The sequence below is a fragment of the Rhinoderma darwinii genome, chromosome 12, assembly GCF_050947455.1.
Source record: "Rhinoderma darwinii isolate aRhiDar2 chromosome 12, aRhiDar2.hap1, whole genome shotgun sequence".
Lineage (NCBI taxonomy): Eukaryota > Metazoa > Chordata > Amphibia > Anura > Rhinodermatidae > Rhinoderma > Rhinoderma darwinii.
Window position 1 is genome coordinate 51,705,786 of NC_134698.1, and position 25,498 is coordinate 51,731,283.

General features: G+C 42.0%; 1 protein-coding gene across 2 annotated transcripts in view; it reads right to left on the reverse strand.

Moving 5' to 3' along the window:
- Nucleotides 1-290: 290 nt before the first annotated feature.
- The window catches only part of PLEKHD1 (pleckstrin homology and coiled-coil domain containing D1), a 31,056-nt gene continuing 5,848 nt past the window's right edge, over nucleotides 291-25,498 (reverse strand). For both annotated transcript variants that reach the window (XM_075843523.1, XM_075843522.1), the window contains exons 4-14: nucleotides 23,702-23,791; nucleotides 22,561-22,637; nucleotides 19,014-19,105; nucleotides 17,400-17,452; nucleotides 16,744-16,838; nucleotides 15,669-15,762; nucleotides 14,929-15,101; nucleotides 13,528-13,660; nucleotides 12,426-12,570; nucleotides 9,083-9,226; nucleotides 291-2,066 (exon numbers count right to left, since the gene is read on the reverse strand). In XM_075843523.1, coding sequence (XP_075699638.1) covers nucleotides 1,909-2,066; nucleotides 9,083-9,226; nucleotides 12,426-12,570; nucleotides 13,528-13,660; nucleotides 14,929-15,101; nucleotides 15,669-15,762; nucleotides 16,744-16,838; nucleotides 17,400-17,452; nucleotides 19,014-19,105; nucleotides 22,561-22,637; nucleotides 23,702-23,791 — 1,254 coding nt within the window. In that variant the 3' untranslated portion in view covers nucleotides 291-1,908. The remainder of the gene's footprint in view (nucleotides 2,067-9,082; nucleotides 9,227-12,425; nucleotides 12,571-13,527; nucleotides 13,661-14,928; nucleotides 15,102-15,668; nucleotides 15,763-16,743; nucleotides 16,839-17,399; nucleotides 17,453-19,013; nucleotides 19,106-22,560; nucleotides 22,638-23,701; nucleotides 23,792-25,498) is intronic.

Below are 25,498 nucleotides of genomic sequence, written 5' to 3' on the forward strand. Positions count from 1 at the left end.
ACCCGTCAGCAGACAAGCTGTCTGAAAGCTCTGACAGATAACATGTTGCTAGTGAGCCATGGAAAAGCTATGGGGAATTTCAAAATAACTTTATCCCCGCATGTTAGTAACAAAATATTCCCTGTGCTAAAAGGAACAATTCCAAATCTAACATTATATACAGAAACTGTTATATGCAAGCTCTTCTAAAATGTTATTTAAATTGAGTACGGAAGTGTCACCACAGCTTTGAACATAATTTAATATTTTAAATACACTAAATTATAATCTACGTGAGTAATTATAATCCACGTGAGCTGTCTGTGCTTGTACAATGAGTAATCATTTATATTGTGAGCAGTTCCCTCTTTACAGTGTTAATAGGAAATCTAGCTTTCCCAGAATGCAGTTAAGCATTTTATTATAGGAGCTCAGGAACGGTTAGGGGTAATAATGTTACTAGAATTCCCTGTGGTAGAGAGCGCCGTAGGGTAAGCAGAGAAAACGTGATCTGTGTCTTCTCTGCATGTCTCTGTATATGGGTCACTGGTAACAGTCATCTAATGGGCTGTTATCAGTGATCTGTATATGGGAAACGCAGGAAACAAAGATCATGTGGTCCCTGCTATCCTGAGCACCAATATTAAAAAAAATAAAGGACATAATAAAGTAATAAATAACATAAATAAGAATAAATAAAATGAGAATGCAATTATTACAAAAATGTGGGATCCTGGAAAACCCCTTTTGAGATATCACTGAATTATTTAAACATATTATACATAAACTGTAAAATGTTGTCCTTGTGTTTATATAATGAGAGCGGGGAATACCGGAGAGCTGCTGTAGCCTTCCCTTATGGAAAAAATGAACTGCAATTTTAGCTGACTCTATAATGGGGGCACAGTAAGTAATGAATTTTAGAGGATTACAATATATACATTCCTGAAAATGATCATGAATGACAGCAGCAGGTAAAAGGAATTACCTGGAATAGACTCTGTCACTTTATTGTGATTTAGCTTATTGTTTTAGCATCAGAATGAAACGCTAAAATGCCTGATAACAGAAGAAAGCAGAAACATAACTTATTTGCCACAAGTAAAGGTATTGATGTCTTGCAATTGCTCTAATTATCTGACCTAAGAAAAAAAAAATTATTTTACTCTATGTATATTTGTACTACTAATGACACATTCTCTGAATAACAAGGTGATAGTGGGTGACATATGTGACACTTGAGGAGGGAGACTTTGTTGATGACACAGGGCAGGGTGCATGAGAGGCGCTGTGGGCATAGCTAGAGGGAAGGTTGTAGCTGTAGATTGGCCTATGTGTAAGAGTATGTTCACAAATTACGTCTGTAATTACGGAGCTGTTTTCAGGCGAAAACAGCTCCTGAATTTCGGACGTTTTTCGCGGCGTCTATTACGGACGTAATTGGAGCTGTTTTTCAATGGAGTCAATGAAAAACGGCTCCAAAAACGTCCCAAGAAGTGACAGGCACTTCTTTGACGCGGGTGTTTTTTTACAATTACACCTCGTCGGAACAGAACATCGTAAAACCAATTGCAAGCAATGGGCAGATGTTTGCAGACGTAATGGAGCCATCTTTTCAGGCGTAATTTGAGGCGTAAAACGGCTGAATTATGTCTGAAAATAGGTTGTGTGCACATACCCTTAGAGGGCAGTTCCCAGGACATGCAGACACAGAGGATACTGTACATGAAAGCTCTGCAACAAAATCCTAAAAAGTAGCATCAAAATTGTACTCTGGACTCGTAGGAACATGCCAACATCAGTATAGGCTTTGTGTGCGTGCAGTATATATTTACATATGCTACATGAAGCAGTATCACTTAGTCTAAGTGCAAAAAAGGATGAAAATTGTTCATCTCGGTTTACTCCAATCCTGATGGTAAAAGGGTGTCACTTGTCATGTCCTTGTGAAGGTTCCTTCTGAGTGATAATCTGGAAGAGGGTTTCCCGGAAATGTTTATCTCTGGTCAGATTTCTGGCGGCTTCTTTGAGGCTCTGAATGTCGGTGGTTTCAGCCGGAGACATCAAGAAAGAGTGCGAGTGCCTCACTGCAAAATAGACGCAAATAAGTAAAGCACAGAGGCAAAAAAGTAGCACAAGGCGGTATGGCCCAGTGGGTCCACAGACACTTCGTGACACAGGGGCTCATCTGATCCCCCCATTGCACCTAAATTAAACCGTTTATTGACTCCTTGACCTGGATGTTTACCAGCGTCCGTATCGTGGAGTCAAATTAGTCACACTAAGCACTTGCACCACACACAAACATGAATAAAGTTAGTAAATTTTACACTGTCCCTATTCTGTCCATACCCGATCCATAGCGTAAAATCTGCTGACCACTTCTCTAATGATACCGGCTACAGTAATAGCAATAACGATTATCCCTATACAAGAATGTCTAATACATTTATGACGGATGGAAAAGATTTCCGTCAGTCAGAAGATACAGTTTTATCCACTTTCCAACTAGTTTCACACACAAAAAAAATCAATATTAGTTAACACATTAGATCAAGTTTAGTGATTTATGATAAATGATTATTGCTAGGCTGTGTTCACATGCTGCAGTAAATTCTATTTTTTTGCATCGATTTTTGCAGGATTGTTTTTAAAATAGTGGCAAATAACGTTCAACAGCAAATTCTTTCAACAGCTTGATTGTGATAATTTTACTGGCAGGGTGGTACTCCTCGGTTCAGCCTTAGTCTTTTGCAGGCCCCTAAACACTGGGGGAAATGGCGGCACCAAATCTTAAATTCTACTATTTAGTTTCTCAACTAGTGATTGCACGTTGGGGGATAGATATAGTTCTGAAAAATGCAGCTATTGCATTGGCAGGTGCACTTATGACTTCTTATGAGAGTCTGACTAACTCGTTATATAGACATAAGTCTCCGGGTTGTGTACCCCTGCCACTTCGGACGGTGGCTGTTGATTGGAAGACTGCGCATGCTCTGCTGCACGTTAATACGGTCCCTTCATACTCACCTCGGATTCCACTGTGGAATAATCCTTAGTTGCCTCATTTTGAATCGCTCAAGGAAGCGGGGGAGAGGTCGGGGGCAGGGGTCAAATTTTTGGGTCAGGTGTTTACGGTGGAGTCTGGTTTTGTATCCCTTTCCGAACTGAAGGATAGATTTAACATTTCAGAAAAAGTGTTTTTTCATTACCTGCAGTTGCGGCATGCCTGGTGTGCCCAATTTGGCTCTATGTCACCTCATGTGGGGTTCTCTAGGCTAGAGGACCTTCTTGGGGCTCCGGATCTCTCAAAGGTCCTTACCCAATTATACACTTACATGACATCCCTGGGTGCTAGGCCAGTTGATAAGGCGTATCTGCAATAGCGGGGTGATGTTCCCACCTTGACAGAGGAGGACTGGCGGGAGGTAGAATCCTCTTTTTTGATTCGGTGGTAAGCGCAAGGGACTTCCTCATACAGTCTCGGTTCCTGCATAGGATTTATTACACTCCAGTTAGGCTTAAGCGGATGGGGGCATTGGCTTCAGATAGTAGTTTTAGATGTCAATCGGAGGTTGGTACCTTTCTGCATTCTGTGTGGATGTGTCCTAGAAATGCCCCCTTTTGGTCAAAGGTGGTGGAGTTTCTTCATACCCATTATGAGTTGCCGTGACTTCTTACCCCCCAGATGTGCAATTGGCATTATGGATGAAGTTATTCATAATTACTATGCTAAGATATTCTTTCGTTTTGTTCTTTTTTGTGCCCGGAAGATTATAATTATGGCTTGGAAGAATATGGATAGTCCAAGTATACTGCACTGGCAACAACTAGTGAATAAATATATATCTATGTATAAAAAGTTGTATCTTAGCAGGAAATGTCCAGATAAATTTGGGAAAATTTGGTCCAGATGGATAGAGACTATTGACACTGCGGTTTAAGGGTCGCTTGAAAATGACCGAGATGTGGTGGTGGAAAGGGGGGGGGGGTTCTGAGCACAGGGATGTTTGTGTGTGAGTGAGTGAGTGTTTTGATTCAGTTAGGTTTTCGGAGGTTATGCAGCTGTACGATGTGTCACTGTTGTTGAATGAATATGATCCGACTTGACATTTATATGTGATGATACAGCCTCTCTGAATGTCTTTATTTTGTACTCTTTATATATTTGTACATGTTTTGTACAACAAAATTTTGAAAATAAAGCCTTTTAAAAAAAATAAATTTAAAACTGAAGGATGAAAATGGAGTGGATGAGTGAATAGATGCATGGCAAGGGTTACAGTGAGATAATCTGTTGACCCCTTACTACCACGCATCTGTCAGGGTCCATAGCTGCTGTCAAATAAGAGAAAGAGTGGTCATAGAGCATACTGCATACTTTAGCTTCTGCTATAAAATCCTAAATCCAAATCCTAATCCTCCTAGAGGCCATGAATTGATAAAATTGAAAACAATTTTACCAGTGTACCTCCCTCGTAAGCATGCTGTAATAATACTCTCATAGTATAGACGAGAAATTATTGCTCTCGGCTGTATTTACTTCACAGCAATATGGGTCAGCATTAAAGTCTACCAACCTCATATAAGATGGAGTTCGTACTGTTAATGAAAGTATGTACATGATTGTATGCATCGTATAAGATTTCATCTATCATTAGGAAAACTTAAAGGGTAACTAAACTTTCAGAAATCTTCTGACATGTCATAGTGACATGTCAGAAATTTTGATCGGTGGGGGGTTCGAGCACTGAGTCCCCCACTGATGGGTAAAACAAAGGGGCAGCAGTGCTCGAGTGAGCACTGGGCTTCTTGGTTTCTGATCGGCTTTTCTCGGAATGCCGAGCAAATGGTGTACGAATTCATAGACTTTCTATTGAGTCCATACACAGCGCATAACGTCACGACACTTGATGGAGTGAGGACCTGCGGCCGAAGAGGAGGTAAGTTTAATTTTAGTGTCTTACTGAAGCTGATGGGTCGGGGTCCGACACCCGGGACCCCCGCCAATCAGCTGTTTTGAAGGGGTTGCAGCCGCTCGTACGAGTGCTACTTCTCCTTCATTACGGTTACTTTCTCACACTGAATCGCCGACATGGACGTGTCAGCAATTCACAGTGTGAGCAAATGAGGGAAATGAAGGGAAAGCAGCACTCGTACAAGCGGCTGCAAGCCCTTCAAAACAGCTGATTGGCAGGGGTCCCGGGTGTCGGACCCCGACCCATTAGCTATTCATGGCCTATACTGATGATAGGCCATCAATGTTTAGGGACTGGACAACCTTTAAAGCCTACCGTGTGTTAGGCTTAGATACAGGGCCCCAGCTTATACTGAATAAGAATACAGTCTGCTGGACCCTGTATCTAAGCCTACGTTAGGCTTCGATACAGGGTCCAACAAACAGTATCACACATGCACATGGGCCCTCTTCGCATCATCGCTGACCTTCCGTTGAGGGGTTCCGTCTGGTTAACCCCTCAATGGAAAGGCAAAAATTGAAACCTTAGCTTCCGTTTGCATCACCATTGATCTCAATGGTGATGGAAACTTTGCTAAAGATTTCTGTTTGGGGGGATATTAATTTGTATCTATAGGGGGCTGTGTGTAACGCTCTCTATGGGGGGATGTGTGATATCTACAGTGGGCTGTGTGTGGCACTATCTATAGAGGTGTGTAATATCTACAGGGGCTGTGTGGCACTATGTACAGGGGACTATGTGTGGCACTATCTATGGGGTGTGTAATATCTACAGGGGGCTGTATGTGGTACTATGTACAGGAGGCTGTGTGTGGCACCATGTACAGGGGGCTGTATGTGGCACTATGTACAGGGGGCTGTGTGTGGCACTATCTATGGGGGTGTGTAATATCTACAGGGGCTGTGTGACACTATGTACAGGGGACTGTGTGTGGCGCTATCTATGGGGGTGTGTAATATCTACAGGGGGCTGTGTGTGGCACTATGTACAGGGGACTGTGTGTGGCGCTACCTATGGGGGGTGTGTAATATCTACAGGGGGCTGTGTATGGCACTATGTACAGGGGGCTGTGTGTGGCACTATGCACAGGGGGCTGTGTGTGGCACTATGTACAGGGGGCTGTGTGTGCCACTATGTACAGGGGGCTGTGTGTGCCACTATGTACAAGGGGCTGTGTGTATGTGGTGTTTTACAGTGTGTGGTGGTATTATTATATTCAGGCGCGCAGTGTTTGGTGCTATTATATTTAGGGGTACAGTATGTGGCACCATAATAACTTTATTTTCATTTATAGGTGTGGAAATGTTGGAAAAGTGAGGTGTCGAAGACATCTGAGTGGCAAATTCTGCAGAAATCAGTCATGGCCGGCAGAAGTCGTCATGTGCTCTGGAACGGATGGAGAAGAAAAGAGGAAAAAAACTACTAGAATCTGAGACGTCGTCACATGTGAGTCACTAGATTTATAGAGAATCTGTCACCTCTCCTGACATGTTTATTATAGGAAATCCTTGTATTTCACAAAAAGTCTTTCTGCAGTCCAGGACTGATAGACAATTTTCCTTATCAGGAGGATGTGTCCCAGCACAGTGTGATACTGTCAGTATGTAGGGACACAGCCCTGTGACAAGGGGAATCCGTAACACCCATTTGTTAATGCTTGCCCAAACAGGTAGTGTTAAAAATAGTTACGGCGCGGCATGGTGGCGGTGCGGAAGGGGGCCCAAGTTTGGGTAACAGCCCAGGGCCCATGGTCTACTTAATCCGCCACTGCATCCAGCACATAAAAAGTTCAAAGGATGCTGTAATGACGGGGTAGGGAGACAGACAGGTGAGCCCTAATCTACCCGCACTCAGTCCCTGCCTACTTGCACGGCCTGTCCTAGGCGACGGCGTACAACTGGGCGATGGTCCCTACGCTCAATATCTGCACGACAGACAAACATCCAAGGGTACACAGAAGCTAAGGGAAATGGGGCTGAAAATTCGGCGAGGGAAATGAAGGAGACCCAATCATGTTGACAGTCAGAGATAAAACACCTTAAATATTGTTCTAGAGACTGATTAGTCCTCTCGGTTTGGCCATTAGTTTCAGGATGGAAGGCCGAGGAGAAGGACAGATCAATCTCCAACTTTTTACAGAAAGCTCTCCAAAGCAATGAAACAAATTGTACCCCTCTGTCAGAAACAATATTGACAGGAACCCCATGGAGACGCAGGATGTGTTTGACAAACAAGGTAGCTAACGTCTTGGCATTGGGTCGTTTCTTGAGGGGTACAAAGTGGCACATCTTACTGAAGTGGTCTACTACAACCCACACCACCGACTTGCCTTGAGATGGAGGCAGATCGGTGATAAAATTCATGGAGCTATGGGTCCAAGGTCTCTGGGGAATGGGCAAAGAACATAGTAAGCCCGCTGGTCGGGACCTGGGAGTCTTGGACCTAGCACAAATTTCACAAGCGGCGACGTAGGCCTTAACGTCTTTAGGCAACCCAGGCCACCAATAGTTTCTGGCAATGAGGTGCTTGGTACCCAGGGTGCCTGGATGCCCAGATAGTGCACAGTCATGATTTTCCCTGAGTGCCAATCAAAAAACCATATAACTTTTGATTATACAATGAATAACCATTATTTGCTGAAACTAGGATACCTCTTTAATAGTGACATGAAATGCAAGTAATGTGCCTTAACAACTAGTGAGCTCCCACCTCCTGAACTTTTCAGGCACCATCTGAGTAACCATTTTGGAGGACACCTCAGTATAGCAGATTCTCACATTACCTAGCCTCATGGAATAGATCAGTGGCACCAAATCACCTACAGTCGGTACCTTTAAACCACTCTATATAGAGTCCAGTCCCATTCTGTGTCTGTATAGTCCATAATCAATAAGCTGCCAGAGCACTCTTCAGAACAGACACTTCCTACAATTAGGCCATATAGTACACCATTATGGTGATTCTATAATGGTATAAAATATGATCTAATGGTAGGACATGCTTTACTCATGGAAAGCTGGAAAATGAATTAGATTACTTCTGAATATCTAAAACTCCTGCAAGAAAATACCCCAATGACAGGTGCAAATTTTTATGCACATTTAGCACCATTGACTAACTGAATACAGTTGCCGTGACACAAATGGCGCATACATGGCACACCTGTGGCTCCCATACTATTCACAATAACTGGTATTTGCAGATCCACATAACCTTGAGTGCCTGTTTACATACTAATGACATTCACACTTAAATCCTTACACTCTCTACAATAAATAAAATTAAAGGGGTTTTTCCCAAACACATGTAACTCCTATTCACAGGATACATGAGTGATTGCTGGGGGTCCAACAGCTGGGACCCTCAGCGATGAGGAGAACGGGTGACCGAAAACACCGCCAAGTGCTTCATGAGTGTGCATGCTCGGCCAGCGCTCCATTCATTTCTATGGAGCTGCCAGAGACAGCGGTCCCGGATGTCCCATAGAAATGAATGGAGCTCTGGCCGAGCATGCATACTAGCGCTCTATTCTCATGGAGAACTTCGGGGGACTTTCAGTCCCCCGTTCTCCTCATCGCTGGGGGGTCCCATCGGATGGACCCCCAGCAGTCACACGTGTATCCACTATCCTGTGGATAGGGGTGTCATGTCCGTGGCTGCGGGCCGTCAGGTTCACTCTCCCCCTGTCGGCCGCAGCCATGGGTCTGTGAGCGCTGGCCCCAGTCTCCTCCTCAGGAGACGCCAGCGCTCACTTCCACTCACCTCAGCCGGATCCCTAGTTTGTCTCTGCAAATGGTCTCCCAGTGTTTTCCAGTTCCCAGTGTTTCCTGTATCCTGTGCTATCCTGGTCAAGTGCCGTGCTGTGCTGTAGTCGTGCTGTGCTGTATTCTACGCCTGTCCTGCTACTCCACATATGATGTCAACCCGCTGTCTAGTTCCAGCCAAGCCTGCCTTGCTACTGTCCGAGTTGCCACAGGTACCCTATACAAACTATAGACCTTGACCTGCGCCCTGTTGGCCAGTTGCCATACCGCCAAGGCGCTATGGCCCAGTGGGTCCAAAAACCCTACGTGGCAAGGGGATACATATGTTTTGTGGGAAATCCACTTTAAATAGTGACTCACAGCGAGAGAAACTTGGCCTTTGTTGGTGAAAGCGGCAGCTATTAATGCGTCTGGTGGCTGCTCTTGGCACATATACCGAATTCTTCATTATTGCAGGTTTCATTGCATCAATCTCTGCGTTCCTGATGCATTCCTCAAAAAACCCTACAGGGAATTCAGATAGAGTAAGTGTTAATGACAATTTGGCTATGTATCCTGTATACATAAAAACTGTATCTCTCTGTCAAAGCCGATTCCGTCAGGTCAGCTGAGCTGATAGCTTTGCTGAAAACTGGTTCTACGATTACATCATAGACACGCACGACCAACTTTCAGTCGACAGTTCAGTTGACCTGACGGAATCGGCTTTGACGGAACGATACAGAATCTATGTATATGGGATCCATAGAAGCTGTATCTTAAAAAGTTAAAAAAAAAATTAATTAAAGTCAAAGTTGCTGTAAATCACCTAAAACTTTTTTTTTAAAATAAATAATAATAATAATTTTGGGTTCAAAGCTGTACACTGCCTTTAATCTGCTAGAGCTGTGTTCCCCAAGGGGGCTACATTTGTCTTTCAGGCACCCTGCATGTGGCTTATCAGATGATGGCAGCTACTGTTTGCACTGTTGTCATTGTATTACTGAAACTTGAAACCTGGGTGAGAATCATATTACTGGCAGATGACACCAAACTTAAGGCCCTTTTACACAGGCCGATGCTCAGATGAACGAGCGCTTGAGCAAACGTTTGTTCGTCGGCTGATCGCATCTTTTATGCCGCCATAAAAATGGTTGTTTGTCGGCAGCACATCTCCCCATGTAAACAAGGGTTTGTGCTTCCGTCAATATGCAAACTGTATGGGGTTGAACGATCCATTGCCCCATGTATTATCATAAATCGGCACTCGTTACCAGCCAGAAATTGGCCCATGTAAAACTACCCCAAGAAATATACCACTGTTACTTGGCTCCTGGGCCAAATCATATAACAGGCGCTTAGTACTATTGCCAGGACTTTTTACCAGCACAGTATCAATGCCACCTGGCCCTTATCACACTGAAATCCTCTGGTTTGTTGTTTCCTTTGTCCTAATTAGTAATTGGTTGTAAAATGTTTAATGCATTTAATATGTATTTCATTTCAGTCATACAATTTTTCCTTAGAGGTGGTTTCATACCATATTGTTTCTATGACATCATAGGACATGTCATAAAATACTGATCAGTGGAGTTACAGGCGATGGGAACCCCACCAATCCGAAGAACTGGACGATTTTAGCCTTGGTCTCCTGCGCACTCCTTCTCCATTAAAATGAATGAGTTGTGGAATGTGCGGAGATCTGTAAATCGGCCCTCACTTTAATTTCTTTATTCATATGGCCCTCTCTCTCTATTAATTTTTATGGAGAGAAAATGCTTTTGTGCAATCTGCTCTGGGACTAAAGTCAGACCATTTTTGGGATCAGAAAGAGGCCCCACTTTGGCGGGATACCCCCCTTTAATGGCTAATTTGGCTGAACACCACTTGTTACATTTGAAAGTGGATCTTGCACCATAAAAATAACGTTTGGGACATCTCCCCGTGAGTGGACAGACATATCTATATTTTCGATCACTATGGAATAATGAGATACCTCACAGGATACTTTCAAAATAATGCATAGTCCATGCTAAGAATGTCTAGTTAACATGCCCGGTGCCCTCATTTTCAATGTTGCTGCCGTTTCTCCCATTCCCAGTCCTCTCTTCATACATGTAAAATGTCCGCCAGCCTATCAGACTTCCCTATGCGCAGCGTGCTTCAGTAGTCTGACACCATCCCCCCTGCATTTGGATAGACCAGCGCTGATGATCACCATCTGAGCTCCGAGAACAGAGGAGCGTGTCTCAGATTACTGAAACACAATGGGGGAGATTTATTAAGACTGGTGTTCCATACGCCAGTCTTAATAAACAATTAGTTGGAGTAAGATGCAACACATTTATTATTGTGATGCATCTTTCGGCTAGCCGTGTGCCATTCATTTCCCCCCCTTCTGACATGAAAAAAAAAAGTATACTTTCTTCACTGCTTCTTGCTTTTCCTGAACAGATCTTCTCAGGCTCCGTCAGAATGCTGCGGCTCATATAAGGTCCGGACGCCGAGCAGTATCAAGGTCTTATATGCGACGCAGCATTCAACGTCCAGTACATTGTATGAGCCACCCCTTTTGTTAAGCCCATCCCTTTTCCCAAAAGTTGGGAGGGCGGCGGAAAATGTCCAATAGTCGCAATTTTCAACAGACATTGCAACACCAGTACCCCTTGAAAAACCGATCAAACGCAAAACGCGCGTCGGGGCTCTACACTTGGGCACACGGTCTACTCAGCACATATGGGTCATCTCACCAGGATTTTCTATCCACTCTAGAAAAGGAGGTTGGGTTAACCCCTTTCTTTTTCGCTACTCTATATATTTTTTGATAGGGCATCAGACTATAGCAGTCAATTAGGCTGTTTTAGTGCATTTACCTCTTTGATGCCATTTTTCCCATGTGGATACATATCCAAGTTTATTAACTATGTTATTCTATAACCATTGTGCATTCTTTGCTGACATGGAATACACCATTGTATCAAACATCTTGGTGTAGCCCATGTATAGCTGTATATTAATGGGATCCTCTTTGTGATTTTATCTAGTATGTTTTGTATTTTAATAAAAGATTTGATATTTTTCATACTAAATAGTGCATGACTCCTTGTTTTTCTCATGTTTACAAATGATTCTGTGGATTTTCTATTTGTTACTACTTCATATTTTTGGAGGTGAGATACAGTTTTTGGAATCACCTAGCCAAAGTGTTACTTGCTCTGGGAGATATATGTTTATGTTTTTTGTCCTTTTGCGACACTTCTACGCCAGAAAACTGACGTAGAAAGGTTGAAAAATTCCCCACTATTGTCCATAGGCTAGTCTGATAAACTAACGGCCATTTTACATACATAAGGAAGGAACTGGGAATGGGACGAACCATGACAGCAACATTAAAAAGGAGGGCACCAGGTATGGTAACTATATATTCAGCATGTATAGTGAAATTTTACTGTAAACCGGAGAGTCAATTTAAGTTAAACTGATCAATAAATGTGGTCATCATTATAGACATAAAACTGATACTAATAATATTGTATTATTTGTAAGAATATTACAAGTAGTTGTATTATTTTTCTCAGACGTCGCTTGGATATGGTACAAAACTCCACCTTACCGCCAATAACTTCACCTGTCCCCATATCTAATGAACAACTATGTGAAGTCTTGAAATAGGTTTTAAATTCCGGTGTAAAAATGTATAAAACTTTGTCTACTTTACACTTACTCTTCAGATGACTAACATCTGCCCGCATCTTTTCCTCTTTGTCTTGGTTTAAGATGGTGGAATTTAGCCCAGCTTCAAGCCTCCTCAACGCCTCTTCTGCTTCATGAAGCTTCCGCTCAAGGTCCAGCTGAACCTTCAACTGGAGCTGATTAAAAAAGACAATTATGTTGGTCAATTCACTGTGACTAGACAGTCATCCACACTGCGAGAAATATGCTTTTAATAGTTGTGCTGTAGGAAAATAGTACATTAATACATTTTAATGAAATGACATGATAAGCAATATCTGTAAATGACTCTTGCATGGACAATCTACCGTAGAATATTCTAATCTAACACCACTACTAACCATTTTAAGCACGCTTCTGTGATCTATGAAGTCGGAGCAGACCTTATCTCACTTTCGGTGCACTTCGTGTGCAGCAATCACAATTTTATTGGCATCACTGTGGCATTTATAGCTTTCCTTCAGCATGAATGTAATTTTCCTTTGTTCATATTATTTACTGCTATGCGGATGCCAGACTACTCCATACTATGTGTCAGCCCATGTTCTCCTCCAGGACCTGCTATGTGACGGACAACTCGTTGCCCTGCTCTGCCCTAAGCCACAACGCTTTCTCTCCAGCCTTGCTATGTGCTTGACCAATGTTTCTCAATGTTTCTAAGCCAAGTGCCTCCTCTCAAATAAATCAAAGGGCTATAGTCATACACTATACTGCACCAAGCACAGCACGAAAACAGCTCACTTTTATAGTACTGTAAAAAAATGAAGAGAATAAATTTCAAAGTCCATGACTCTATCATAACCACATTACAGTCTACGTAACCAATACAAATGATCAGTGACATTTTTATGATTCCATGTATATGAATACATAGTAAATAAGCAATGTCCGCAGTACTGATGCCTTGGCTTATATGGCTTCTTCACAAGTCCAAGGTTCAAATTAGTATCCCGTACTTTAGCGCAAGGTTCTTAGTTTATAAAATGTTACGTATTTAGAGAAGGTATGGTTCGTAAGTAAAGGTTTCCAGTTTTATAACTGGAATTGAGTCTAGCAGATTGCATTGGTATTTGTAAAATTTATAATTTTTCTACCTTCAACTCTTTCTCGGTTTCTTCTTTCTCCATGGTGAGTTCAGATAAAGAGTTCTGCAGGGCCCGAGACTCAGAAACATAGAAAGCCCGTTCCTCCTGCAATAATCTGAATCTTTCTTCATTTTCCTTCATCCTGAGGACCCGATTATAGTACAATATTAGGAGATGTAATACTGGTATTCATACACATAAGCATAAATGAGTTTTACAGTGCAAGACTTTATTTTAAGGCTTCGTTCACATCTGCGTCAGGGCTCTATTCTGACGTTTCGTCTGAGTTTTCCGTCAGAATGGAGCCCTGACTGAAACAAACAGAAACCATAGGTTTCCGTTTGCATCACCATTGATTTCAATGGTGATGGATCCGGTGTCAATAATTTCCATTTGTCTCAGTTGTGCAAAAGTTCAGTCGTTTTGACGGAATGAATACCATAGTCGACCTATGATTTCAGTCAGGGCTCCATTCTGACGGAAAACTCAGACGGAACGTCAGAATAGAGCCCTGATGGATATGTGAAAAAAGCCTTACCTAAAAAAAGGTAATCTGCTAGTTATCATACAGGTCCCTCTATGATTTAGTAGCTCACACAACTTTAAAGAGGAATTTCTTTATTGCTTATTCTCTGACATTCCATAGAGATGTGCCAGAAGATAACATTAGTGGGTATGATGTGGAGCTTCCAAAGAAGTAGAGCAACAAATTGGTTCACCCGCTATATAGGACCTGGATTATGTTATGCACATACATTTGTGGTCTGAATTCTGAGATCTACATGTATGAGATACATATCTGTCTTTTGTATTTAGCTGCACTTGGGGGGTATGTGCAGAAGTTGCAGTCACACCTGGGCCCTAGTGCCGAACGGGGTCCAACAGCACCTCTGCCATACAAATGGGCACCAGTACTATAAATGGCACATGATAGTCATGCCTCTGCCTACCGTGAGTCCATAGAATAGGACTGGCATTGTATGTCAGTCACCAGAATGTCCACTCCGTTGTAGACTAGTAAATAGAATGCTTAAACAGTGAGCTTTGTATTAAAATCATGTCTTGTGAGGATGTATTGTATTTCTTTGTAATACCTTTGAATAATGCACTGTGTATGGAAAAGTTGTTTGAATTTGCATGGGCTCTGCAGCATCCTTACTTGAGATAGGAAAGTTTATTTAATCCTCGTTCCTATTTTTATCTGCTGCTTTGATTCCTAAATTTATAGACATTTCTGTTACCTTTTTACTATACACTGAATATTACAAACCCAACCATACATTTACCCATCATTTAGAATAGGTTTGGTGTGTTCTTCAAACAATATTGTGCACAGGTTCTAATAAGTCTCTTAGTTTTTGGGAGGTCACACTAATTACATGTACTCATGTGTGTCTCATACCACCGCACCTGCTTTCAGCCTGAAGCTTCTCCTCTAGTAATTTCTGCATCTTTTTCTCGATCTGTTGCAGGTTGCCATGCGCACTTGGCCTAGGATTCCCCGTACAATTGTCTGCTGACTGAGTTTGATGCTGACTGGCTTCCAATATGGCTATGGCCTTCTGTTTCTCTACAGATAGCTCCTATCAATGAGTAATTAGCATATACACTGCGTTAAAAAGTGCAAATAAACATTAAGATTCAAGATTCATTGATTAGGCCAAATGAATTATTTTTTGATGGGGGCCTTAAAATGGCACCCTTTGCTCAGAATCGGTGGGGTCCCAAGGGTCAGACCCCTGCCAATCAGTAATTTATGGCATATCCAATCAATATGTCTATAGATAGGTAGACTCCTTTAAGTCAACTGAGTAAGATGTCAGAGTTCTGATGCACTGTGTCTGCAAACATCTCTACTGGGTACTAAAAGGACACACAGGCGATGGAAGGAAACTTGAGATAGATTTTCTTTCACATACAAATCAATTTATTTTATTAAAGGGGTTTTTTAGGACTTAAAGGGGTATTCCCATCTTAGACATTTATGGCATATCTACAGGATTCCACTGACATTTCTTCTTTAATAGTACCAGCATAGATTTAGTATTTGTTGTAGCTATGTGATATGTATTACTATGACGTAGGCAACATATTATGGACCTGGAAGGAAGTTATAATGATCATCACTGATATTTACATGGTGGACATACCTCCATTGTCTTCTGAAGGTTTTGTGTAAGGCTGCTCAGTTCTTGCTTCTCTTCTCCTACTCCTTTCATACGATGTACAGTCACCTCCAGCTCCCTAAGATCACAGCGTTGTTCAGGCCAAAGAAAATGTATGAGACGTATGAGATGTACACAAGGAAAACATGGAATGAGAACATGGGGAAAAAGTGAGGATATTATGAGTATGATACATCATAAACACCACATTCCCTTCTTTAGAAAACCAGTGCAGATCAGAGCTCAAAGAACTGGACCAAAACCATTTTTCTGAAATGACACATCAAGATGAGAGTTCCCTTTTACTTGGATTTGAATTTTATCTTTCTTCAGGAAAACCAACAAAGACCATTCTTTTTAGATACTAGTTCTATCCTGGTGGAAGTCATGGTGACGTATGTCACTGTCAATTTAAGACTACTGCTAGCCTCCAGTGGCAGTATATGGGGCATGCAGTAGTCGAAGACTGTGCTGACACCTGTAATGGTCATCAGCACAGTCTACGTGAATAGACCGGCACACTCACCAGCTTCTGCCCACCTGCTACATTCTGGGGCCAGCAGCCAGAAAATGAGCTGTGGTAGAATGGAGCAGAGGTGAGTCTTTATTTTTTAACTCTTTCCAGAACCTTCGTTTACTCCAAGGGGTGAGGAGACTGGACAGTCGCTTTACAGAAAATAAAAATTCCTGCAGACATCTGAAGTTCAGGATTATCATGTGTATGATAAATTCGTAAGATTTCTATGTTACCTTTTAGAGTGCATAGAAGAAGATAAAAAGATTTGTTTTGGTAATATTTGTCCTTATTGTCTATGCATACATAGCTGAGTATTTACCCAGTTGTCGGCAACCATCGGCACTTCAGCTATTTTAAAACTACAATTCCCAGCATGCCGACAGCCTTTGGCTGGAATAAAAAAGCCTTTGGCTGGAATAAAAAAGCCTTTGGCTGTCAGTGCATGCTGGGAGTTGTAGTTTCACAACAGCTGGAGTGTCGAAGGTTGCTAAACCCTGTACTAGACACAAGATCTACTTAAACGGCAACAGTCAGGAACTTAACTGCTTAATTTTCTCTTGCTCCAGTCTGAGCTCTTGAACAAGATCCTCAAACCGACTCTTTTCCGTCTCCAGGACCTGATTTAATTTTTCCAGCTCCTATAGAGAGATATTTACCAACAGAGAGGTTACAAGTAGGCTGAATAAACATAATTAAATGGAGAGCTGATCTAAAAATTACTTTTATAATATGTCCATCAGATAAAGTTCTCGTATTCAATAAGATAGCCGTGCATGTCTGGTCATTCCCTACTAAACATGATTGGGAAATACAGAAACCTCAAAGTGCTTCATATTTACGGTTTACCTCCCATTTCAGAGTCTGATTTCCAATTTCCGATTTTATCAGACAATCTATCATTTACCTTATGGGGGAGGTTCATTTGATAAAGCTGGCGGGTCCTCCTGCGCTCCCAGCTGCATCCTCTCTCCATTCCCTAGTTTCTATATTGACTTTGAATGGTAACCTTTTAGAGTCAATAAGTGTCATACATCAAGAAGAACTCGCACGGAATAGGGACACTTAGGAGACTGAAGATTCACAGCTTTCAGCAGGGAGTATATAGCAGATTTACAGCAGTAGCTAACATCTACCTGTAAATTATATCTGTAATTGAAGGTTAGAGAATAAAGCTGATTTTTTCACAATGTTTATATCACCTCTTTCTGTTCTCGCTGTGAACACAGTTCTTCTGTTTCCTCCATTAGTTTATCTGTAAGGAAAACAAAAGGGGAAAAGTTCATGAACTGACACAAGCGTGTAACATTGTGAAATAACAACCTGAGAACAAGTTATGAGTGCAGTATTGTTAAACATTTCCTTATGTAAAATTAGGTACTTTGCTATATAAAAACCATGCAAAATCCAAATTTTTAATTTGTGTTGTTGCTTTTATCAGGGGGGGGGGGGTGGGGGCTGGAACAGACCCCATAGAAGGAGAGTTAAGCAAAGTTGCATTACAACTACAATGCTTGGATGCAGCTTGAAGTTGCATGCACATAGATATATTTACCATCAACGTTTCAGATCTGTATATAACTTGCCAAGGGAGCTTGGGTAGGGTTTTCCTATTTTCTTATAATGCTATCCACTCCCATCTTTGGTAAAATTTAGATCTGGCATAGACTATAAATATGGTAGTGTAAATGCCCCCCATGAGTACATAGTGGTTCCTAATTCACTAGTTTATCTGCAGAGTGAATGAAGAACAAGATGTCTGTAAAGTGTTAAAGGGGTTTTCCCACGAGAGCTCTAATACTGCAGTTCGGCCGCTATTCCGTGACCGGCGCCATCTGCTTCCAGCTCAAACTACTGCATACCATTCAAAACATCCAGCGCCCGGAGGCAGACAGAGTGGCTGATCGGTGTGGAGTCCAGGTGTCGGACCCCCACCGATCATATACTGATGACCTATCCTGTGGATAGGTCATCAGTTGTCCGGTCGTGGAAAACCCCTTTAAACTAGTGGAAACTATTAGGCCTCATGCACACAACCGTAGAGTTTTTACGTCTGCAAAGACGGACCTGTAGTCATCCGCAAGTCATCCGCAAGTCATCCGCATATCTGGCACGATGTCCACAAATATGGCCCATAGTGCATCCCATTTTACAGAAAGGTGTCCGTGGCCTATAGAAATTAATGGGTCTGCAGATTATCCGTAATTACAGATAAAAACGAGGGTTAGGTGCATGGGGCCTTGGAGCCCTGCGAACAATCCCAAAAAGAAAGGATACCCTGCCTAAAGTATGAATTGAAGTAATGGGAACAGGAGGAATCTCTCAAGAATAGAATTGCTTTCTGTCTGCAGTGAATCAGCACTGCTGTGTGTGTTCTCTGAATTGGAAACACAGGGATTTCCTCATGCTGCATCATCCAAATGGTAACTTCCGCAATGTGCGGCCCTTTGCTCTAGATTGGGGAGCAGTAATATGAGCGCACATAGCATCCACTACATTTTTGAAAAGCGTAATTGGAAATGCAAAATTAGGGCTTTAAAATTAGCGCTGCTAACATCATGGAGAAACACAATTTAAAACATTGAATTGTTTTTTTCAATATTAATATGGAGTTACGAGTTTCGACTTTGAGATTAAGAAAAACAATTCAATGTCTTTTTCTAATTCTAGATGCAACTACATATTTGAAGACAAGTTTAAAGCACACTTACATCATGACAGGTGAATCTGGAACGCCAACAGTCCATAATAAACATGCGGTAGTGAATTTTCTACTGTGTTTAAAAAAAGCCTTATATTTTCAAATGCGCACTAACCAAAATATTCCTGTCTCTCCTTGGCTAGCTGCAGGCCCTGAGCCTCCAGGCTCCCAATCATTGCCTCACCAAGCTGAGCATTCTGCCAGGTCCTATGAGGGAAGGGAATATGCATTAGCACAATTATGTCTTTATGTCTGCCAATGCTCAGTCACGATAACTACTATCAAATCATACCATGGTCAGATATATTCCAGTATATCCGGCCTCACCAGAGCAAAAAGTGTTCAGGAATTGTTTAGGCCTTAAAGCTAATGCAAGGATCAAGTGCCGCAAGTTTTCTATTGCCGGAAAACGCAGCAAGAAAGGACATGCCACATTTTTTTTTGTCAAAAGCCGCTGGGAAAAAAACGCCTCTGCCTACAATTGAAATCAATAGGGGGTGATTTTGGAAGTTTCTTTGGCGCTGATTCCGACGTGGTTTCTGCATCAAAATCAGCGGCAAAAAGCTCTGTGTAAACTGACCCTTGATGTGGTTTTGCAATGCATATTTACTGCCCGGTAGGCAAGCGTTGATCGACAATACAGAATGTCGGTGCTTGTTTGCTCCATCTAAATGGAGCATAGATCGGAATGTACAGCGACGAAAGATCGTTAATACGATTGTTCACCTCCATACATTTGTATCTTGTCGGCAGCACATCCTCTGTTTATAAGGGAAGATGTGCTGCCGACAAGTGACCATTTTTTGGGCTGCATAAAAGACTCAATCAGCTGACAAATGAGCATTTGCCCTCCTGTCAGCTTATCACTGCCCTGTTTACACAAGGTAATGATCGAGAACGAGTGTACGCCCGATCATTGGCCTGTGTAAAAGGGCCGTTAGTTAATGGAAACATTGTTTACATTCTGAATCTAAAAATTGTCCTGTCATTGGAGTGCTGAAATCAGATATTTGTGGATATGCCATAAATGTCTCAGATGGGAGTACCCCTTTAAGGCAGAAATTTGATACACTGTGTTATGTCTGAGCGGCGGTGCAGGACACAAAGATTGAAAAAGAATGACACTCATGGTCTGGACATAACAAGGGTATGTTCACACGATTAACAAAATACATCTGAACATAAGGAGCTGTTTTCAAGGGAAAACAGCTCCTGATTTTCAGAAGTTTTTTGAGCAACTCGCGTTTTTCACGGCCGTTTTTGGAGCTGTTTTCACTAGTCTATGAGAAAACGGCTCCAAAAACGTCCCAAGAAGTGCCCTGCACTTCTTTTGATGAGCCGTCATTTTACGCGCCGTATTTTGACAGCTACGTGTAAAATGACAGCTCGTCTGCACAGAACATCGTAAGACCCATTGCAAGCAATGAGCAGAAGTATTGGAGCCGTCTTTTCAGGCGTAATTTGAGGCGTAAAACGCCTCCATTATGCCTGAAAAGTGATCGTGTGCACATACCCTAACAGTTTTACCAGGATTGCTCCTTTAGTTTGCTTAAAATAGAACTCTTAGGGTATGTTCACACGGCGGGGGTCCGTAACGGCTGAAATTACGGGGATGTTTCAGCCTGAAAACATCCCCGTAATTTCAGCCGTACCGGCATGTGCAGGCGCTTGAACGCCGCGTCAATTACGGCCGTAATTAGCGCTGCTATTCATTGGAGTCAATGAATAGCGGCTCCAATTACGGCCAAAGAAGTGACAGGTCACTTCTTCTATGCGGGCGTCTATTTACGCGCCGTCATTTGACAGCGGCGCGTAAATATACGCCTCGTGTGAACAGACAAAAGTCTGCCCATTGCTTTCAATGGGCAGATGTTTGTCAGCGCTATTGAGGCGCTATTTTCAGACGTAATTAGGGGCAAAAACGCCCGAATTACGTCCGTAAATAGGCCGTGTGAACATACCCTTACAGCGACATAAATCCCCCATAACAATGTCCTCCACACAGTACCCCCTCCACATTGGTACCAGCTAAACAGTGCCCACCCATAACAGTACAAGCCACAAAGTGTCCCCCATAACAGTTGCAGCCACAGTCCCCCCATTACAGTGCCAGCTACAATGTCCCCATAACAGTGTCCCCATAACAGTGCCAGAAACACAGTCATTGTCCCACCATAACAGTGTCAGACACACAGTCCCCCTCATTACAGGGCAAGCTAGTGTCCCAATAACAATGCTATCAAGAAAGTCCTCCCCATTACAGTGCCAGACAAACAGTGCACCATTAGTACTTATTTGTGCCTACTCTTGCACGGTGTGCCACTCCTCTTCTTTCTGACATGTAAGATACATGTGAGCCGCCACTAGGGAGCGCTCACATATATCTTTTTTGAATGGTATCAATGATCAGTGCAGGGGTGAGAGAACAAGCATGTCTGTGTCCAGACGGTTAGGAGCCGCACAGAATATTATATTGCGGGCAAACAGGTTATGCACGGCACCTCGGATCTACATCAACATGTGTGCACATACATAAAGGCCATTATTCAAACTAGTTGGCATGTGTGCAATGATGTGAATGCTGGTTCTAGATCCTTCCCTATAGTTGGATATTTGTAGCCTGTATTCTAAGGGTATGTTCACACGGCAGCGTCCGTTACGGCTAAAATTACGGGGCTGTTTTCAGGAGAAAACAGCTCCGTAATTTCAGGCGTAATGGCATGTTGAGGCGCTTTTTCGCTGCGTCAAATACGGACGTAAATGGAGCTGTTTTTCCATGGAGTCAATGGAAAACGGCTCCATTTACGTCTGAAGAAGTGACAGGCACTTATTTGATGCGGGCGTCTGTAACTTTACGCCTCGTGGGAACAGACCAACGTAAAACCAATTGCTTTCAATGGGCAGATGTTTGCCGACACTATCGAGCCGCATTTTCGGACGTAAATCGACGCGGAAAACGCCCGAATTACGTCCGTAAATAAGCCGTGTGAACATACCCTTAGCAAAGAACCATAAAATTGCCTATTATGTTGTGTCAGATTTCCAGTAACAGGAATCTCTGACCAGTGCCAAAAGAGATTGATCTCTCTATAGAGCCCTTTCATTCTGGAAATGCTATCTTTCCATTTTACTTAAATCAATATTTTAAAAAATGACAAACCAGGAGCTACACAAAAATAAACATGCACGTTTTCTTCCATTATAATACAAAGTAATTATGTTGCCTATGTGTTTGTTTCATAGCTAAAAAGATACTGTAAAAAAAAAATACAAAAAAAGGAGTAAAAATATGGGAAATAAAATCTTACTATTGACGAATCATAGTAAGGACGCATTTTTAGATGGGAGGGTTTACGTGACCTCAATTGTCTGGATTTACTCATCGATTGTAGCTGATCAAAAATATGTGATTGCAGCAATAATCACTGTAAACATCCTGGACAAATCACCGGAGGATCAAATCCACTGGGTCCAAAAATTATCTGACCCAAGAAAAAATTCTAAACAATTTATAGCTATGGCTACAACTATGATTGGATTGTAAAATTCATTATGGGGAATAACATTGTTTTATTGTTGTTGTTGCTTTTTTTGCTGTTCAGTTTTTTCCGTCTCACTTTTTTTTTTTGCAGGATAAAAAGCAGAAATATTATTACACTTACACTTTGCCAGATTCATGCAGCATTTCCAGCCACTGACTTTGCTCTATCTCAGACTCTGCTGCCAGCAGTATGTTCCCCTGCAGAGTAGAATGAGAGAGCTGCAGTGCTTGGAGGCAGTAAAGGGAACCAGAAATTCTCGCATAAGCAATGGACATATTCTCATCCCAAATATTTAACGTGTCTCATTGTTATAAAAGAAGCCTCGATTGTCTGTACCACTGCCTAAGGACATACATAACATAGAGCCAGCCTTTGTGACTGCAATAGGGCTTTCTGGGATGGGTGACCCAGCTAAGACAGCTAAACCCCCTCCTCTATGTGGAGTGCGACCCTACCAGGGCTTCCTTCTTCAAAGGCAACACAAATTTAGTAAAAAAGGAAGGTGGGAACCACATTGTCCTACACCGCACAGGGAGGGAGAATGGAGGAAAATATGTAAACCCGTGCCTGATTTTGATCTTGGGTCCCACTCCCCCCCCCCCCTCGTATTTATTATGCCCTTGCCACTACCTTTTCTATTGATAAACTCTGTAGGTAAGAAGCACAAGAGCTGCACCCAATTGTCTATACTTGGCAGTAATATAAGGGGGAAGGTTTTGGCTACTATCAGCCAAAGATGACACATACCTACATAGGTGATATGGACTGACACATATCCTCAAGAAAAAGACCATGTGTCAAGGAGATAAAGACCCTTGATCACAATTTTAATGCTCCTTTGAATTGTGAAGAACCTTTCTTACAGGCCCTGAACATTCAAAACCTATTACTTTAAAAAAAACAAAAAAAAAAAACTTACAACACAACTACAATGATCAGCACCACGATGGGAATAAAAGCTCCAACAGACAGGATACATCTGCGTGCTTTATCTTTATTTATAGCATGCTAAGAGCACTCGTCGTCTGAAACATTTAAGCAGATATATTCTGCGTGATGAAGTTGTTTTTATCCCTGTGTCTGCTTATTGACATGAAGGAATAATGGACATTCATTTACGGATGATCTAAGGGCCGGTAACTTTGCTTTCTGTGTGTTCAGTGCATAAAATAAATATACTATTGACCCTAGAACAATAGGTGACATCCCTAATATCATTCTACCTGGGAAGTCATTGTACACATCTAAATACTGGACATACATGAAAATCTTCATGTGAGATCTTCATGGCATACGGCATTCCAGGTTCTTCTTTAGCATCCACCCTGCAGCCACTAAGCGGTATCACTCCCTGAGAAAAAAAACACATATTAAACATGCAAAAAAAACAAACATAACCATGTGTAAATGTGTCCTCTGAATCCAGAATGTATTTAATCCATAAGCGATCCCAATCTAGGCATAAACCTAGGACCATTATATTTGTATTTGTGTTTTGTTATATAAAAGAACAATTGTGTGATATAATGGCTTATATTTTACTATATAAAACGTTAGACTTGTAATATCTTCATGATCACCTCCAGATTACAACAGTTAGGCCCCATGCACACGAACGGGCTTTTGCGGCTGCAATTCCCCCGAAAATCCACGGGAGAATTGCGGCCCATTCATTTCTATGGGCCCATGCATCATGGCCCAGGAGACCGCAGAAAGAATGGACATGTCCTATTACGGCCGTGCTCTGTGGTCCAGGCTCATAGAAAATAATGGACGCGGCCATGTGCACGGCCCGCGATTTGCGGGCGGCTCGCCGGTGACACTCCGCCCCCGGCCGACCTGAAAATCACGGCTGTGCACATGGCTACAGTCGTTTGCATGAGGCCTTAACATTCCTAAAGTGTTTTCACTAGGAATACAAAATACACATCTGTCAGCTCTCCTATGTTTCCCTATCTGAGGGCGGCATAGGATAAAGTGGAAGATGCTGAGCTCAGGGATATATAATGTTCTATGATTCAATTCAATATTTTTATATAAAACATATTTTAAATGCTGCCACAGAAAGCCTGTGAGTCCTGCCTCCCTCCACCCACACTGAGTGATTGACAGCTCTCCCCGGTATACAAACCCATCCAAGAAAATGCTGGATTTTATATTATGTTGGACTTTTGTATGAGCAGTTCATTCTGTATTATTTTACCCTTTGTTTGGGGATTTATGTTAGGGGAGGAGAGGGATTTTGAGGCTTTGTTATATGCATGAAAATCTAAAATAAAAACACTCAATGTAAAAAAACACTGTGAAGTGCCATTTTCCTAGATACCGTCAACTATAGTTATATACAGATATTACCAAGCATCACAAACTATAAAACCTGAAAAATCTAGATTATGCACTGTACATAGTTAGACTTTAGTGTATAATCAAACAGATCTTAATGAGGCTCTGTCACCAGATTATCAAATCCCTATCTCCTATTGCATGTGATCGGCGCTGCAATGTAGAGAACAGTAACGTGTTGTTTTTTTAAAAAAAACTATCATTTTTGGCCAAGTTATGAGCAATTTTATATTTATGCAAATGAGCCTTTCTAATGGACAACTGGGCGTGTCTTCTCTTATTTCCAACTGGGCGTGTATTGTGTTTGTAACATCTGGGCGTGTTTACTTGTTTTACTAGCTGGGCGTTGTGAATAGAAGTGTATGATGCTGACATATGATGCTGACATACACTTCTATTCACAACGCCCAGCAAGTAAAACAAGTAAACACGCCCAGTTGTCCATTAGAAAGGCTCATTTGCATAAAATTGCTCATAACTTGGCCAAAAATGATCGTTTTAAAAAAAACAAAAAAACTTTACTGTTATCTACATTGCAGCGCCGATCACATGCAATAGGAGATAGGGATTTGATAATCTGGTGACAGAGCCTCTTTAAAGGGGTTGTCTTGTATTTTAAAAAAAAAGGATCTGCTGGTTTTCCAAAAACAGCGCCACTCTTGGCCATGGGCTGTATCTAGTATTGCAGCTTATCCCTATTCAGTGGAATAGCGAT